This window comes from Sitophilus oryzae, unplaced genomic scaffold, assembly GCF_002938485.1.
Source record: "Sitophilus oryzae breed Bouriz unplaced genomic scaffold, Soryzae_2.0 scaffold_1940_pilon_pilon, whole genome shotgun sequence".
In the NCBI taxonomy this organism is placed as follows: domain Eukaryota; kingdom Metazoa; phylum Arthropoda; class Insecta; order Coleoptera; family Curculionidae; genus Sitophilus; species Sitophilus oryzae.
In genome coordinates this window covers 76509-96518 of record NW_022146658.1, presented here as the reverse complement: position 1 = coordinate 96518, position 20010 = coordinate 76509, and the positions used below count along the sequence as shown (strand labels likewise).

General features: G+C 32.4%; 2 protein-coding genes across 2 annotated transcripts; one reads left to right on the top strand and one right to left on the bottom strand.

Moving 5' to 3' along the window:
* The first annotated feature begins 12776 nt into the window (after positions 1-12776).
* On the top strand, positions 12777-13436 carry LOC115883530. Its single transcript, XM_030901899.1, has one exon. The coding sequence runs from the start codon at positions 12915-12917 to the stop codon at positions 13434-13436; it is 522 nt and encodes a 173-aa protein (XP_030757759.1). The 5' UTR covers positions 12777-12914.
* Positions 13424-15806, bottom strand: LOC115883534. Its single transcript, XM_030901902.1, has 2 exons — positions 15204-15806; positions 13424-14081 (listed from the first exon to the last, which is right to left on the bottom strand). The coding sequence occupies exons 1-2, from the start codon at positions 15564-15566 to the stop codon at positions 13452-13454; spliced, it is 993 nt and encodes a 330-aa protein (XP_030757762.1). The 5' UTR covers positions 15567-15806; the 3' UTR covers positions 13424-13451.
* Between the last annotated feature and the right edge of the window lie 4204 nt (positions 15807-20010).

The following is a 20010-nucleotide window of genomic DNA, read 5'->3' as shown; positions in this document are numbered from 1 at the left end:
ACCTAAAATAAATCGTTTTTAAGTTATTTAAGATTTAATTTGAAATGTATATTTTTCTTGATTTTATCTAGCTTCCTTTGACATTAAGTGTTAAACTATCAGACAATTTATTTCCATCTGTCAGAAAACGAATTATTTGAATTTCCTATATTATAAATAACTGCTGCTGCCTTAAGAGTTTAAAAAGTGTATTTATAAAAATATCTCGAATTTTCGCTCTTTAGTGATATCTAATAGTTGATATAATTAATAATATACCGTATGATCGAAAAAACACAGCGCAAGGTTGGCTTGGAAATGATGATCGATAACATACTGCTTTTTGAACAATATAACATGGCCAGATCTATTGCTTTACATCAAGGAAAATATACGTTTTAAAACTAAATATTAAATAACTTAAAAACGAGTTATTTCAGGTAGAGGAACATGTATACTCAAAAAGTAACGAATTGGAAAACCTTTTCACTAGTGAAATAAAAAAGTGAGTTTCCATTGAAAAAAATTATTTATGATAATTTTTTTTAATCGCTCAATTCCATGACAGCTGCGGTCATTATTATATGACATTCGGACAATTTAATTTTTGAAATAGATAGCCACACGTCTTCTCCTTATGGCACAGTGGCTGTGGTAATCACTAAATTTGACGTTTAGGCTATACACATATTTTTGGCAGGCAGTTTTTTTCGTCGAAAAATTTTAAATATTTTTTTTCTCGAAACGGTTAATGTTAGGTATAGAGTGTTTAACATCAAAATTCTCATAAAATTTTAGAATTTAAGTATCTAATAAAAATGGGGGCACCTATTTAAAATAAGAAAGTTGCTGTCAACTTAAAGCTCTGCCATATTGAAAACATGTTTTATTGATAGATCTCGTTGTGAAACAATGATGTGCAAAAAATCTCCGATCTAGATATTGTAGTTCTCTAGAAAATTCTAATGCAGGCTCATTCAAAACTAAATTTAATTTAATTTCCAAAATTATTGTTGTTTCAGTCTGATAACTGCCTATCTAGTGAACATGTTTATGATTAATAATGATATGTATTGGTTATTTCGATTCTAAATATCTTGAGAAAGGTTGCCCGTGTAGATTTTTACCAAGAGACCTTTTTGTACGTAAAAAAACGGGGGAAACGTAGATGTTTTCCTCTCAGTGGTGTAATACAGGTGCGGCCGAAAAGTTATTACCCTTCAAAACAGTTAAAAACGTTTGGTGGCATTCGATACAAGTGGGAGTCATACTAACATCGAATATATTGTGCTGGATTATATACATTGTTAAATAGAAGGAACAACGTGGAAAACTCCGGATATAATGAAAGGAATTTTATAGAAGCAAAAAGAATTCTCTGCTTTGGAATGAAAATAACCATAAATAATTTTTGCGCAAGTGTATAATTAAAAAAATAAACAACTGCTATTTTCAAAACAAAGGTATTAAAAGTGTTTAAACGGAATTTTATTACAGGACCAGCAAAACAGTTTTTGGACCAAGTGATCATTCGTACGGAAAAATAACATAGTCCAATTTTTTGTAAATTCTCTATTCAAAAATGTATGTAAATTGAATCATTACAATGTTGTATTTTTGCGCCTTGTTTTTACACGCTTGTAACCTGGAAAAAAGATAATATTTATCTCTAACCGTATCATTTCGAAGAATTAATAATTATGACATTCCTTTTTTTGGTCAAATTGATTACATTTTTGTTATTACTCTGAAATCAAATCTCACGATTTTTGTTACAATTTGATACCTATTAGTAATGATAATAAAAAAGTGAAAAATTTGTATTAAATTTAATTTAGATCATTTAAGTATCTGTAGAATATTAAATTTGTTGTTCTTCGAAGAACAGGCGGTATAATCTGTCCCGTCTATCCAATGTGAGGATGCATGACAATGACAATTGTGCCAATATCATTTTAAATCAAAGCTACATTTTATTTTCCGTAATTTTTTGGATGTCGTGTGTCGAAATTTTTCAAAATACAAATAATAATTAAAAAAATAAAAATATTTTCAAACTACGAAATATACAGGGTTGATCACCGCATACGACACAGAGTATTGTAGCTAAACCATTACATTTTTACAAATTGTAAGTTTTGGGTTCATTGTAGGATTATTAAAGCTACAATTTAAAAATTATTTTACAAGATACAGAGTGTCCCAAATTAGTAAAAAAAATATTATAGTTGTATTTTTTTAAATGGAACACCCTGTATATTATTGCAATTTTAGATTCTACGATTGAAATAAAGGTAAATTTGATTAAAGTTTATCACACCTAAACCTTACCGTTTTTTAAATACTTTCAATTTTGTGAAAGTGCAGCAAAAAATTTAAGGCTTCATTTCTCCAATGGTATCAAAGTTTTTAATAGTAAATTTACTGAAGATTATTTATTGATCAGATATTGTGTTGCAATAATAAAAATTATACTACCTTATATATAAATTTTTGCAGAGTGTCCAAAAATTTATATTAAATAATTACTAGATTTAAACGGTAATAACTTGTTGAATTTAAATGGAACACCACATTTTGTTATAATCCTTTTCGAAATACAGAATTTTTAAAAGTTCGTCACTTTTAACTAGTAGGTTTTGGATGCCTTATTGATGATCTGCACCTAATGGATCTCGAAAGCATTGTTTTCCGTCAAAACGAGGCACTGCCTCAAAACGCTGAAGTTATCAGCAAATTTTTGCAGTCAATTTCGAGAATAATTGAATAGCTAACTAAGATCCCAGCCGTTGGCCGCCGACGCCACCGGACTTGGTGCCTATGGATTTTTATCTTTGCGGAAGAATAAACGTTCTTATTTTAAAATTGCCCGTATAATCTAGACAAGAATTAGAAATACTTAACGGTTATGCGGGGGTGTTTTTCACCCCTACTGAGTTAATGAATTCCGCGAGAAATGTTCAAAAACAGTCCCGTCTGTCCATAACAGAAGACGGTCGACATGTCGAACACCTGTAGCAAAATTTCATGTTTTAGTTTGCTATTAATTTTTATTGTTATTAGATATAGTTTAAATGTGTTGATGTTGTTAAATAAAGTTTAAATTGTTATAAAATTCTGCATCTCTCATTGCAAGTATTACTTTCCTTTTAATTGCTGCTCATAGCTATATTTTTTATGCATTACAAAGCCAGTGCCGCTCCGGCGCCGCACGGTGGGGTATTGCATGAAAAAGGTGATCAAAATTCGAAAAAGTAAATGTGTTTAAGATTTCCCAAAAAAAGATAAATGATAAGTTAAATCATGTCTGCCATGAATGGCGTTGCTATGGGTATGTTTAGTTTAGTTTAGTAGTAGATAAGAGGTAAATGGCTAAATTTTATGTTTAAAATTATAAATTGTTGTTGTTCTTGTGCTTTTTTTACGTTAATATTATTGTTTTGATTGAAAATGGCTCAGCAAGCTGCAGGTAGGTATTCTACAAGTTAGGCTTTCAGAAAATTTGATCAAATTTGTGACATTTTTATTATACTTAGAGATTTAGTTGCGCATTTCGAAGAATTCAGCATATTGTCTATATACGTTTTATTTAGGAAACATTGGGCTTTCATACAGTAAAATAAAATACTGCGACTTTTTGCGACTTTGCTGATAAAATGAGAAAAACATTCTTGGTTTCCTCTAATTTGCCAATCAGTGATATACTAATGCGAGGTGTAAACCGCGATGGCATTGTTATGTACAAAGCGATCGCATTAGTGCCATTAGCAGTATAGCTCAATTTGGCATTAGTAGCGACTTTAGTGGTATGGGCATTGCTCGCGGATCAGTCGTAGCATTAGTAGTATTAGTTGCGATATTACTACTGGCAATAGTGGCATTGACCGTGGAAACACTGGAACAGTGATTTTTCGAATCAACGAATTATCCTTTATTTTGTTCATATTATTTCATCTTTAATTGAAAATAGCAATAATTTATATAAGGTCTACATAAAAAAATTTCGATCAACTATCTGTGTCAAATACCCCACTGTGCGCCGTTCAAAAGCCTAATAATTATTCAAAGTGGTCGAATTTTTAAAAACTCTATATTTCGAGGAATCGAGCAAAATATGAAGTATGCTATATTTTTGGAAAGGCAATTTAAAATTATTTTCAATGAATTAAAAATATACAGGGTGTCCCATATCAAAAAATCAAATTTTCTGTTGATAATTCTTAAATTATTAATTTAAAAAAAATGATACTTAAACCATTAAATTCTGCGTAAAAAGATGCTTTAGAAATATTTTCATAAAAATACAAAATTTTCCAATGCAAAAAAGTTACAGCGATTTGTAAAAAATGCACATTTTTTAAAAAACACCTCGTAACTCCGAAACGGTATCAGATATCGATGTGCGGTTTTCACCATCATGTTTTTGATACAAATTGAGCTCCAGACACCGATATTAGTTTTCGTCTATCTCATACAGAAAAGGGTGTTTTCCTATAAAATCGTCCAATTTGACCCACCCTGGGGATTGCAATTTATAAAAGAAACTTATAACATTATTTTTTTGGAGACCCTGTATACAACACAAAATATTGTTTAGGGTAGGTATCATATAGTATATAAACCATAAAATATTTATATAAAACGTGTGACATATTTTCGTCAACAACCACGATATTGGACTTCCTCGAACTAATGGGCCAAAGAATTATTTAAACATGTTTTTTTTTACTTAATTATGTTTAATTTTTTTTTAAATGTTATGGTGCCGAAAATATAGCTTTGCATAGCTATAATACGTTCTGCGATTATAGTCATTATATTTTAGTGTGTTAAGTTTCGTACCTGTAAAACCCAAAGGTAATCCCTTCCTTCTTACTTTTGTTCTGATAACTTGATTCATTATGATAAATTAGAGCATAACAAATGAAGAAAAGTCGAGTATATTAACTCGATGGCGTGCATTTTTTTTACGACCCATTACGTTGAAAAATTCCTGCAATGGCGTCCCATGGTCGTATCGAGGTGAAAACAATGCTCTCTTGCAGCCGGTTCACATGCTTTTACAAAGAAAATTAAATACAATGGGGTGGGAACGGACACGATCATCGAACCGTGACAGAAACGGTTCAAATGTCTTCGGAATTATGCGCGGCGGCTAATATCTACGGAAAGTCTGGTGGTTTTGTACAGGGTACGATATAAAATAAAATATAAAAGTAATATTTCTTCAGAAATACCTATTAAATGCAATTTTAACTTACTATACACTGTTTTTTTTTTCTCAGGTAAGATTTCGATAGACGATCACAGAAAATATGCAGATGACGTCCATATCAATCTCTTTATTTCACTAAAAAAGTTTCTATTATTTTTTAAGTTAACTATGAATGGGTTTATATACAGGGTGAGTTTCCTACGTTCTCTATGGGTATCTCGGAAACTACTGGAGATAGAGAGTCGGTTAAATGGGGAAAGAATTGCAGTTTTGTGGGGTCATAAAAATGCGCCTTTCAGATTTTCAAAAAAGTTCATGGCTTACTAGATATTTCGAAAAAAACAAATTTTGACTATTTTAAAAATTGTCCCTAATTCCATTATAATTTATTTTAGACAAAAAGTTTTCAAATAAAAGTTGTAGATAATCACATCCCTAATGAGGCTGTGCTCTCAGATTTTTTCTAAAGCCTGTCATTTTTGACATATGACACAAACATATGTTTTTTTAAATGGAAACCATAGTTGGCCATGACGTCATAAATAGCGTAATTTTTTAAGCTTTTCAGCGATATAAGCTATAATATGTTTCTTTCACAAAATTACTTAGTTATAGCCAATTCTTATCTTTCTTGACTAATTTCACTTAGTTACCCATGGAAACGTCCGTTAGCCAGTGAAAAGTTCAATCGTCGTTGCTCTCACACATGTGAAATTGTCACATCCAATCTTTGTAAATTAAAATAAACAAAAATTGTAAATACGAGTTTTTCAAATGAATAAAAGCGTGTAGGATTATTGGTTCAACTTGGCCATACATTTTCGAGGATACGTTGACCGGTGAATGTTACGTTTTTTAGAGAACGGGTTTCAAGACATGTTAGAAAATTTAAATTTAGTTATAGCCATTTCTTATCTTTCTTGACTAATTTCACTTAGATTGCATGGTATTCTTATTCTGTTATGACTTATAACTTATAAAAAGTCAGAATATTTATTACAAAACGGTCTTTTACAATTTACATTACACAAACTAAAACTTAAAAAAATAATATAACTATACATACACTTTAAGTTATTTTAGAAAATGTTCAAAAAATCCGCCATTGTTTTGGGTTGCATTTTTTAAAACTGAATTACTACCTATTCTGACAGAAGGACCGGTCGACTTAATTCAAGTTATCTTTACAAACTTGCTTACAAACTTGCACTTAAAGTGGCGGTATGAGAAAATTTTCTCGTACCGCAAATTTTCTCGTACCGCCACTTTGAGTGCCCCTCTTAATTCAGAAGTTCTTTTGTGCAAACCTATGGTTAACAATTCTGCATAAAAAATTCTAGAATGGATAGGTCAGGTGATCGAGGGGGCCCATGCAATTAGCCCACCTCTTCCTATCCCTGCGTTTGCATAATTATGAAATAAATAATTTTTAGCATTTCTTTCATTATGGGGGGTGGGGGGTGGTGTGTCATAATGAAAGTCATGTTGGAACCACTATATTGATACGCGAGTATCTACACGCTTTTCTTCATTTGAAAAATTCATATTTACAATTTTTGTTTATTTTAATTTAGAAGGTTTGGACGTGACAGCTTTACATTTCTGAGAGCAACGGCGACTGAACTTGTTTCCAAGGCTAACTAAGTGAAATTGTTTAAAAATGATAAGAATTGGCTATAACTCAGTAATTTTTCGAAGAAAACATACTTTAGCTGATATCGCTAAAAAGCTTAAAAAATGGCGCTTTTTATGAAGTCATGGCCAACTATGGTTTCTATTTAAAACAACATATGTTTGTATCATATGACAAAAATGACAGGCCTTAGAAAAAAGCGGTGGACACGATCGCTTTAAGAATGTGATTATCTACAACTTTTATCTGAAAACTTTATTTCTAAAATAGCTGGAAAAGGAATTAGGAACAATTTTTAAAATAGCCGAAATTTTTTTTTTGGAAATATTTAGTAAGCCATGAACTTTTTCAAAAATCTGAAAGGCGCATATTTATGACCCCACAAAACTGCAATTCTTTCCCCATTTAACCGACTCTCTATCTCAAGTAGTTTCCCAGATACCCATAGAGAACATCGTAGGAAACTCACCCTGTATATAAATCTGTCGTGCATCGTCTCTTGTTGTTTTTAACCAGTTTTATTGGATTATTTCAAAAATGACAGATGATATTTCAATATTATTGGTTTGACGCAACGTATGAACCTGACTTAAGATTTTTGAGGCTTGTTAAACTCTTACCAAATATGTAGGTTATAATTTTGTGTCAAATTATGTCAAATACCTATTTGCGAATTTTGATTCGTATTATTGGTTGTGCGTTTTGTGTTTTTTGAAGTTAAGCGGAGGAAAAATCGAGGGAAACTTAACTGTAGACCCAGAGCACAGTTTATAGTTTATAGTTAATATTCGATGCCCAGACAGAGAGTTTTATACATAGGTAAAGTTACCATCAGTAAAGTTTGTATACCATTTTGTATATGGTACTAAAAATTGGAGTAGCTGTAAAATAACATCACACAACTTGGTAAGGTTAAGTTAATTAATTGATTGATCAGCTTTTAAGGTATAAAATTCAGTAAGTGTATTATTATTAAAATGTTCTGTTTTATTTTTGTTGTGTTTTATTTATTACTGTGCAATATTAAGGTTTTTTTATTTGCACATAAGATATATTGATAAATATAATAATAAATGCAGGAAGTTTCTTGAATCTTGAAAGTAAGAAATAGCTCTTTTTTATATTTTTTGGTATGTGGTGTTTTGTTTAAAATACATCCTTGTTTTGTTTTGTACACTATATATTATTGTATACATACCGTTTATTTTTAAATAGAATAACTACGAGGGCGGTCTGAAAAGTTTCCGACCTAAGAAAGATACAAGACATTTTTTCTGAATATTTTTTTTTTATTTTTCAACATAGTCCCCTTGTAACTCTACACACTTTTCCCAGCGATGCTCCCATCTCTGTAACCCCAAAAAAAAATCCAAATAGTACTCGGAGTTTTTCTCTGCAAAATAGTGGTTCACGAAGGTGATTGTCTCTTCATTTGACTAAAAAATCTCTGTCCTCCGAGCGCAATATTTAAATGAGAGAACAAAAAGAAGTCGCTAGGGGTTAGATCTGGTGAGTAAGGCGGATGGTCAAGCAGTTCAAACCGTAATTCGTGGATTTTCGCCATGGCAACTGCTGAGGTGTGATATGGTGCGTTATCTTGGTGAAACAGGATTTTCTTTTTCTGTAAATGTGGCCGTTTTCCGTAAGTTCTGCTTTTAGCTTGTCAAGTAATGATGCGTAGTATGCTCCTGTGATGGTTTTTCCTTTTTGAAGATAATCAATGAAAATAACTCCATGACTATCCCAAAAAACAGTCGCCCTCACTTTTCCAGCCGAAATAACAGTTTTTGCTTTTTTTGGAGCCGGTTCTCCCTCTGCCGTCCACTCTTTGTACTGTATTTTTGTTTCTGGTGTATAGTGGTGTATCCAAGTTTCATCTACAGTAATTAATAGACGCCAAAACTCGGATTTATTGAGCCTAAACTGCGCCAATATAGCGTTGGAAATGTTCATACGAACACGCTTTTGGTCTAACGTGATCAAACGCTTAAATCTTGATTTAATGTGTGACAAACATAATCTTTTGATATGTTCATAACCTCTGCTATCTCTCTCACTTTAATTCGGCGGTCGTCTAACATCATTTGGTGAACTTTGGCGATGTTATCGTCGGTTGTTGCAGTTTTTGGACGTCCCGAACGTTCATCGTCTCCCAAGCTCTTACGGCCACGTTTAAATTCAGCTGCCCAAAATTTCACTGTGGTTAAATGATGGTGCAGAGTCCTCATACACAGAATCAAACTCATGTTTAATTTGTGTAGGCGTATTGCCTTTCAAAACCAGATATTAAATGACAGCTCGATACTCGATTTTGTCTATTTTCACAAAAACACTGACATCAACTCACTCAAACGACTGTTACATAACAACTGCGAATCCAAAACGGCTGAAACTTTGGTGAATAACTGTCAACAGATGAACAATGAAAATTCACTAGCTTTTATCTACGAGTGCTGCCATCTTCACGTTGAGGTCGGAAAGTTCTCAGACCATCCTCGTAGATTACCTTTTTTTAGTTTTATATAGTTTTTTTCACAATATTGTGCAGTAATCACTTGTCACTCAAATTTTAAATATATGTAGGTATTCAATTGTACCAACTTATTTTTTTGTAAAATAAAATAAACCACTTTGAAATTAAAATGACTATCACTGTCAAGGATTTTGTCGTTGGACAGACTATATAACATCAAGAATCATACAATGTTGTTCAATCATAATATCTCCTCTACAGATCGCAAGGTAAATGGGATCCTTGCACGTGTCGTGTAAAATTCAAATATTTATGGTCGTCACCCCTATAACTTTTTATTTTTCGAGTCTAAAACGAGTGATGTTGGTATGTGACATAAATTAGGATTGATTGACGTATTCAATTGTTTTCGGTCACTTCCTGTTTCACCGGAAATGATGACAACTTTTGATTTTTAAATGGCACCCTCGGTATTTTGTTACTTTATTCAATAGAAAATGACACTCTGAATAGAATGATATATCATATGTCAACTTTTGACATTTTCGAATATGGTTTATTTGAAATTGCAACATGCGGTTCGTAACGAAAATTTGACTCGAAATACCAAGTGTGTGGTACCAAATTATTCATAAAAAAATGCCTTTTCCAAATATGCTAATGAGCCACGCTCGTTCCATTTGAAAAAAATGAGATATGATTAAAAATACGATTTGAGCATTTTCTAACTGGCCAGGACAAGACACTAAAAACATTAGACAATCAAATCTATTTTTCCAAGACTCCTTGATTAAGAATTAGTGTTTTTAACATATCCATGGCACTCTAGATTGAATTTTAAAATACGATTTTTTTATTAAGCAAGAATGTAAAAAGTTGATGTTTCTATTCAGAATGCCATTTTGTATCGGATAAAGTAAAAACATACCGATGATGCCATTTAAAAATCAAAAGTTGTAGTCATTTCCGGTAAAACAGGAAGTGACCAAAAACAATTGAATACCGTCAATCAATACTAATTTATATCCTAAACCCAACTTAACCAATTCCCGTTTTTTTATCTGAAAAAAATAAAAAAGTTATAGGGGTGAGCCACTTTTGAGACGCATCCGATATACTGTATTTGGTGCCCTGCACATCATATATATGAAAATTTTAACCTAACCTAACAAATTTTTATATGAAAAAATCTCTGTAAAATTTTTGATAGCGTTGTTTTATTTCTATCAACGTATATAGTGCAGAAAATTCAGAATAAATTCTCTATATTTATTTCAATAGTTTGTTTGGTTTGGGTAGATTTTTCGGGTACATCCTGTTCTATTAATCATATTTATTTTAAAATGAGGCTTCCTTAGGATATTAGGACCAACCAAAAAACAAACATTATTAATATGAATCCTCTAATCTAACCATCTCAACTCGCCAAATCCTTTTCGAAGATTTTCCCACGATAATTATGGTACATTCACCTAATCAAGGACACTATTTACAAAAACACATAATAATTTCCTTCTTTGCTAGTCAAATGATCTCAGCTGATGTCATAGCCGAATGTTGATCGCGCCGGGTAAAGCGCCCGCTCGCGATATTCCAACAGGTACCAATATATCAAACAGGAGCTGAAAAAAAGGCCGCGTGCACTTCGAACTTCCGGTCGTACCGGTGGAATGGAAGACAGGTGGCGTGGCGGCGGTGGATTTCTTGGGGAGGCCTTAGAGCGACGGCTGGTTTCTAAAAAGAGCGCCAGTTTGATCGGGTGGCTTTAAAAAACAGGTTGATTTTTTCGTGTGCTTTAATTCGCGATATTTTAAATATACGGTAGTGGTTAAATTGTTCGACGGTTTTGTGAGTGAATTTTCGTAAAAGTATTTTAAAACTTATTGGTGGATGGTGTGATGTGGTGAAGTGATAATGTGCATAAGGTGGATAATGTGGCTGTTTTTAGTGTTAACTTTGTGCGTTTCCTTTTCGGATTCGTACATTAGGAAATATGGTAATGTTGAAAAATATACATTAAAACTTTATAGTTATTTATAGACATGAACATATTATACATAATAAATAATTAATTATACAAGATAACAATTTGAAAAGTAGCAATCGGGAATAGCTCATAGACAAAATTACTAGGAAAGTCGCAAATACATATTACCAGACTGGGGAAAAATTTAATTCCCTGATATGTATTTGAGATGTTTTTGTAGCGACGCCGGCGTGCGGCGCGGCGCTTCCTCAATAAGTGCCTTATTCTTCAGAAAAAAAATGATAATTTTTTTATTATGTCTATACTGATTAGAGTGCACAAAAATAAAGAAAATATTATTTTTATTTTAATTACCGGGAAAATATCATTCACCATGATGGAAAAAAATTATGGTAAAATTTGAGATCTTAATATTAATATTAAGAGGTGCCTCATTGCAATTTTCTATTTTCCATTTAAATAACATGGGGATTTTTTTTAATTTTATTGCGTTTTAACAAATGTTGTTGTAAAAATCAATACATATTCTTGTAGGAAATTGGATGGTCTTCAAAAAAGGTCTAATCTGATTTTACCAACAACACGCTGTGAAAAAAAAATTCGTATTATTTTAAATGGGAGATAGAAAATCACCATCACCTCTTAATATTAATATTAAGAGCTTAAACTTTACCAGAATTTTTGAAGTGAAACTTCTGTACGCGCGTTGGGAGTAAAAATTCAAAGCCGTGACACACAGTCTTGAATGACAAGACGGCCGTGACGGCTATGATGCACGAGCTAGCGAGAGGAAAAGTGATAATGGCAGTGTTGCCACAGCTACCCCATTCGGTGTAGATCTACCTATTTGTAAAGCAATTTAACCTCGCTATCTCGTGATAACCTACCCCAATAAAAAATAAGCTTGTGGCAACACTGGGTATCGATCTGTGCCATACACGACTGAGAAAATCACAATAATAAACTTGATCCTATACCTGTGTACCAATTAGTAGTGGGAACTATCGAATGAATACTATCGAAACATTCGATAGTTGCAATTTATTCGAATAATTCGATAGCTAGTAAGAAAACATTCGTCGAAAACTATTCGAATAAAAATTATCGAATAGATGCGTCATCTGCCTTGAAATATTGTATTCTAGTAATTCGGCAGCAAAAACCATTCATTTATAAAATTCATTCATTTATCAAATTCATTTATTCGTCAGGATCGATTTTAATAAAATATAAACTGGATTTTAGTTGTCGTCCGGCGACGTAGGTTTCTTTCCTAGAAACCCGACAGCGGTCGGTGGCAATGCTAGGAAAGAAGCCGGCATCTTTGATTTTTTGCGGAGTCAAATAAAGATAAGGACACGTTATTTTTTTTATTGAGGTGCTAGTATTTACACAGAAAATATATTATGAAGGGCGCTGTTGCCATATATTTGTATTAGGTAGTTGGTATTAGCAAAGAATATTATTCTTTAGCATTAGTTAAGCGGGGTTTACATTAGTCAAGTTACTTGAATCAAGTTAACTTGAGTCAAGTCAACTTGAATCAATTTTGGTGTTTACACTATATGAACGATTTTTGCAAACTTGAATTCAAGTGGAGGGATTGTTTTGGTTGTCTGCAGTGAAAATGGCCGTCACTCCTGATGATATAGCTGATGCTCTCCGTCAAGTCGTTGCACTGGTAGTACCATTAGTAAGCGATGTTACAGTAAATGCATTAAGAAAAAATGAAAGAAGAAGAGGAAGAGTATGGGTACGGAGTTGGATTAGTCGTAGATTAATTCTTGGAGCCTCAAACAGCTTACTCAGAGAATTAGCTGTAGAGGACGTGGATTCATACAGAAACCACCTAAGAATGACACCACAAAGGTTTGATGAACTTTTGACTTTGGTTGAAAAGAAGATTAAAAAAAAGGATACAATGTTCAGGCTAGCAATACCGGCAAAAACTAAACTTGAAATAACCTTAAGGTATTTAGCTACTGGTGACAGTTTCGCTTCTTTGCAGTATCTATACAGAGTGCCAAAAAGTTCAATCAGCAAATTCCTACCTGAAGTTTTGGCAGCGGTTTACGAAGTACTCGAAGAATATATTAAGGTAAACAAAAAACACATTATATTTTATAATTATGTTTACTGTTACAAGTAGGATGTCAATTAATTTTTAAATAATTTCATAATTACAATTGTTCTTGTCAACAACAATTTCTTGAAAGACCAGAAAATTGTCGGAATCATTTTGTTCTTTGTCGGTTTCTAGTAAGAAACTGGTTTGCAAAGCAGGAGAAAGTAAGTCGTTTGAATTGTCTTGGTAATGAATATCTTCCACATCAGTTCTGTCAGATCCAGATACAGAGGTAGCTATGGTTGGTGATAGTGAAGAATATCTGTGAATTTGCATGTTTCGATTCAATGATTTGATTCTTGCAGCTATAAGAATGTCTTGGATAGCTTTTTGAGCATTAAGAGAATCAATTGGGTTTAATTGCCCCAATTGTGCTGAAACGTACTCTCCAAAATGAGACAGTTCATCACTAGTGTGTCTCACAGAACCATTTTTGCCAGCTGGTTTAACGTTTTGTGATATTGCATGTAGTTTATCAACTATGTGTTCAACAGCATGTATTTCGGATATTTTTTGCTTTTTGGAGCGTGGAGGCTGCATTCCAGGTGTTTGAGATTTAGTTTTTTTTGGTTGTGGTTGAACAATTGGAGAACTTGGAGAATCCACATCCTCTATATCGTCAGTCTCAGATGCGTCAGTCAGTGTAGGCAGAATTTGGATTTCCTTATCCTGAAATGAAACAGAATAACTGTACAAAATAATAGAAATATTATGAAAAAATTGTGGCAATACATTTTTTTTTCAGGTGCCAAGTACAAAGGAAGAGTGGGAATTGGTGCAACGCAAATTTGAAGTGCAGTGGAACTTTCCCAATTGCATAGGAGCCATTGATGGGAAACATGTCCAAATAAAGTGCCCTGCTGAGAGCGGTTCGAATTACTACAATTACAAGGGTACATTCAGCATCATACTGTTCGCATTAGTTGATGCCGAATACAATTTCTTATACATAGATGTCGGTGCTAATGGAAAGTCAAATGATGGTGCAGTTTTTCAAGCATCAACATTGAACATTGCAATGGAACGTAACACCCTAAATTTACCACAGAATGCCGTTATTGTTGCAGATGATGCGTTTCCTCTAAGAAAGGACATACTGAAACCTTTCAGCAAACGCAACTTAACAATTTCAGAAAGAATATTCAATTATCGACTTTCTAGAGCTCGTAGAGTTTCGGAAAATGCTTTCGGCATTTTAGTTGCTAGATTTAGAGTATTCGAACGGCCTATTGCATTGATTCCTGAAACTGTAGATTTGGTTGTCAAAACTTGTTGTGCACTTCACAACTGGCTACGCAAATCATCAGGGAAATATGACCTTCATCCTTCATCTGTAGATGTGGAAGACATGGCAACATGCACAATGCCAAATCATACCAGGCACATGGCGCACCACTCTCAATACATCATGTCTGCTGAGGACATCGAAACTGACTTCGACAAATGCTTACAAACGTGAGCTCAAATCGTTTAGAGAGCAGTATGAAAAATTCTTCTCTTCAAAAGAAGGGTCACTACCGTGGCAATGGAAGTGGATTGGTGCTGATCAACCATCGAACAGCCTTTAACTTTGTAACTAAATATGGGTAATAATACAGTTTAACCTGCGTAAATGCAATGTTTTTACAATTGTAATATATGTTAGCCTTTCCTGTATATTGTATGCTGAAGGTACTCAGTTAAAATACTATTACTGCAATATATTTGTATGTAAATATGTAACTTATAGTATATGAAAGCATTTTATTAATAAATTATGTGTAGACATAAAGAAATGTAGTTTTTACTTACCAGAGTTGAAGTAGAAGGTCTGCTGGACGAACAACCCATTAAAAACTTTGCTGCATGGAACCAACTAAGTTTAGGTTCGTACAGTTCATCAGCAGCTGAACCTGATTTTTTGGATTTCGCAATTTTTATGCATTCTTGACTGACAATGGTTTTGATTACTTTTATTTTGGCTCTTACCACATCCAAGGTGATGTCGGGAAAATTGGTTTTCAATTTGTCTACCAAACCTTTAAATCCGGCATCTCTTAAATTCTTATTTTTATATTCACTCAAACCCGAGTTCCACAGTACAGGATAGTTTTCATACACCTCCAGGAATTCAATAATTTGATCGCTTGTCCACTTAACACTTTTTGAACTCATTTTTAAATAAAGATGCTTTTAACATAAACAACAACAAAACAACACCACTCAATGTGACACTAGATTTTTAGGTTAATCCTTGAAGCAAGTGAGCTTGAATGTGTGTTTACACTGGTCAAGAGACCTTCCTACTTGTTTCAAGTGCAGCCAACTTGACTCCAAAAATCAAACATGTTCAACTTTTACTTGACACTTGAATCTAGGGGTCAAGCACTACTTGAATGAGGAAAAAATCACTTGCAGAAGTATTTACACGGTTCAAGTGACGTTCAAGTTACTTGATTCAAGTAAACTTGAATCAAGTAACTTGACCAATGTAAACCCCGCTTTAGTTAGGGATAGTATATCTATATGTTTTGCATTTTTTTATTAATATTCTGTTCTTACACTGCAATAATACTGTTTATTTTGGATGTAGGAAAATGATTTTTAATGTTTTTAAGCAAAGACTGGTTTAATAAATAATAATAACAGTAATAATTTGTTACACCTATTAACAACAAAATTTACAATCATTTAATAATATAAACATTTGTTTTAAGTAGTAGCAAAATATCAACAACAAATAGAAGTCAAAAGTATTTATATTAGATCCTATTTAAAAATAATATAGTCTCTAAATGGCAACGTTGGTTTATTAAATAATAATAATTACAGAACTAATTTGTTATATTAACAACAAATTTTAAAATCATGAAATATAAACATTTATTAATTTTCTAAGCATGCAGTGTAATGGAAGGAAAATATAAATAAAAAATTAGAAATCAAAATTATTTATATTACTTTTTATTACTTTATACATATTATTATTTAAAAATAATATTTACTTTTGCTGGCATTTACTTTAAAACATAAATGAAATATTTCTTCGCAAAAAACTATATGTAAGAGAATTAGCATAAACAAAATACAAACATTGTTAACTTTTTTTTAAATTGGCACCTGTAAAACTTTCAATTTAATTTTCTCACCCCAAAATTTGAGTTCGACAACAATTTACTTAACCACATTACTTAAATATGATTATTAAGTTCAACTAATTCATATTATTAAAACATCTAAAATACAAATATATGTATTTTTAAAATTAATTGTAAGTTCATCTAATCTCTGTTAAAAATTGCTACTTCTCAAAATTTCCCTTTAAAAAAATGCAATCTAACCTAACCATAATATACCATATAAAATTAAATAATTGAAAGATCGGGCTACGGAAAATCACACAATTTTTCGGAAAAATTTTGACCACTTCGCACACAATCGTCAATTAAAAAAAAACTACTATTTTAGTATTTTAAATATTTTAATAAACGCAAAAATAGCATAGTATTTACAAGGCGAAGTTATAAAAATTTGGAAGAACTACAAGACGCACACAAAAATCAAACGCACAATACTAAATTTCATTTATCAAAAGCATTCGATAGTCGTGGCGCAACGATAACCATTTAGTCGCACGGCGAGGTTGTCACATATGCTTTAGTATACAAATGAATGAATGATTTTATTCGAATAAAACTATTCGATAGTTGAAATCATTCATTCAGTAACCATTCGATAGTCTAATTCATTCGATAGTTCCCATCGCTAGTACCAATATCTTTTAGTTGTGTGCTAGGAAGTAAATTTTCATGCATATTTTCATCGATATAGGTTTGTAGCTTCTGAATAAAGGTCTAGGTAAAGCATCTAGCTCATTTGCCACCTCAGAATTAGAACTATTATACTTAGTAAGTCGCATTTTCATTGGAGGATACTGTCATATTTATTTCAAACCAATAATCAACGAGAATATTCGTATAATTTATTAAAATTACTGTAAATCACTATAAATAATGAATAATAAACAAAGCATTTAAACAAAAACAGATCACAGACCACACAAAACAAATTATTGGTTATTATTAGCCAGAGTATAGAAGTATTAATATCTTGATTTAATGACCACAGCTGCCAGGGCTATCCGACCAGTTGAATTCTCGTTTTTTAATAAAAATTAAAAGAACATTATAAAATTATAAAGCTAGAATAGTATACGTGTTTACATTAACTCTAATTGTTTTAAAAAGTCTACTCTAAAAGTTTATAAAAATAATTCATAAAATAATATATATCCTTCAAATCCTTCAATTTAATAGTACCCCAGTCAAAATAAACAAAAAAAAGGGGGTTAAATAACAATAATGCGCATAGAGCTGAAAATTGGTAAAGCTCTTAAATACACTATTATAAATGATATATGAAAAGTCCACACCGCTTCCACGTTTGCTAAAAAAATTATATAAAGTCAAAAGTCAAAAATTTGTTTTTTTGCTTTTTTTCTCCTAAACGGTAAGCGCTATCGCAAAAGTACCTTAAACAAATGTTGTAGACTATTAAATTTTCTACAATAATGCTTCTTATACTTTTTTCTTACGCCATATCTCATTCCTGAGATAAGGCGATTTCAAACATCGAAAATACTAATATGCACACATACTCGGCCGGTATACATCATAGGAAGCCCAATTTAATAAAAATATTGTAACGGGTTTCGCCCAAATAAATTGAAACACGTAATGATTTAATTGATTGCGCAGACGTATTCAAAAAGATTGACTTCTCTCCACAAGTCATCATCACAAGTGGAATTCGCTTGCTTCTTGTTATATATGTTGTTCCAAAAAAATTGATTCTATAGACGTATATATCTATAAAAGTATAGATATTTAAGTTTTCTTAAAAACACTCGGTACAACTTTCTTGTCTTCCTCCAACATATAGGCAATCAACTGAACCCAGAAGGCTGGGGTTTGGAAATTTATAGATAATACTTTGGAGCCGATTAAAACTTTACTTCCACCAGCTCCAGAAAAACTACTTAACACAATTTTTTGTAATTTTTGCCAAAAGTGTTGTAGCGCAAACTGTGGTTGTAAAAGAGTTGGATTGGTTTGTACACCAATATGTACTAATTGTCAAGATCAGTCTTGCTCCAATATTGACTTAAATACAGATGAGGATTTTGATGAGGAGACAACTGATGCATCTGTCATAGATGGATTTCCAGATATTCCGTAAGAAGACGAGAAAGAAGAAATCGAAGAAGACATTACTGTTGAAGTATCATTTGAAGATTACCACTCAGATTAAAATTCTCCCAAAATCAACAATAATCCGTTCGACTATAATCATTTATAAACCTAACCAAGAGCAGCGTTATTTAAAATTAATAGTATAATGTGTAATAAAACTTAACCACAATAGATCGTCGACTAGGCCTACAGGGGAAACCACCTTAAAAATACGCGTCAAGTACACTCCTCACAGGTGGTGCAGAAATGTGTGCATAATATGAAAAATACGAGTTTTTCAACTTTTGAAATCGCCATACTTCAGGAATGGTGGTTCGTAAGAAAAAAGTACAAGAACCATTATTATAGAAAATTTAATGGTCTACAACATTTTGTTTCAGGTACAATTTGCAATAGCGCTTATCGTTTAGGAGAAAAAAGCAAAAAAACATATTTTTAAATTTTGACCTTGAATAATTTTTTTAGCAGACGTGGGAGGGGTGGGGATTTTTCAAATATCATTTATAATAGCGTATTTAAGACATGTACCAATTTCAGCTCTATGCGAATTATTGTTAACTGAAATGTCTATTTTGATTGGGGTATAGCTGTTAGTAAGAAGTTTCACTTCAAATATGCCCACATAGTGCCCACGCTGAAATTCAATAATAATATATTGAAAAAAAATATTATTTTTTATGGTACACCTTAATACTCATAAACTTCGGCGAATGTTTTAATTGACCTTAAGGGTCGATATAATTATTGTTTTATGAATAATCAGTATTCTAGTTTTGACAAATTTGATATCACAGAACAGAAAACCAGAATAGAGGAAAACCTTATAACGGTAACTACCCTCTGTACTTAGTACTCTTCCTGTATTATTTTGATTGATACATGTTGGCGAAGTAGGTATCACGCGACATAAAAATAACCCGTTCTAAGTTAACCGGACAAACTTCGAAACTATAACGTCTTCAACATCAGATCGATCGATCCTCTCTGCGCTATTTATCTTATTTTAGAATCGACTTAAAAACTATTCCTCTCGCTCTATACACGAAATTTCCATAATATATCGCGACGCAGAGACCGAAAGGTCGCCCGTCCACTTTATATTCAGAATTCGAATCGAAAATAAAAGGAGAGCGGATCGGCGTGGAAACTTAGATCGCCAAAGTTTGCAGCGACGAAGACCAACAACCATTGATAAATCTTTAACAAGTTTGAAAAATATGGCCAAAGTAGAAACGATTGCGTATATATACGTATAAAGCTAAGATAGTAGGGCGAAATAAACGGTAGCGTCTTTGTCAAAAGATTTTCGTACTGGAAAAATTACAGGAATTTTTTTTATCGCAGAACTTTGAAGGTATCTAGCAGAT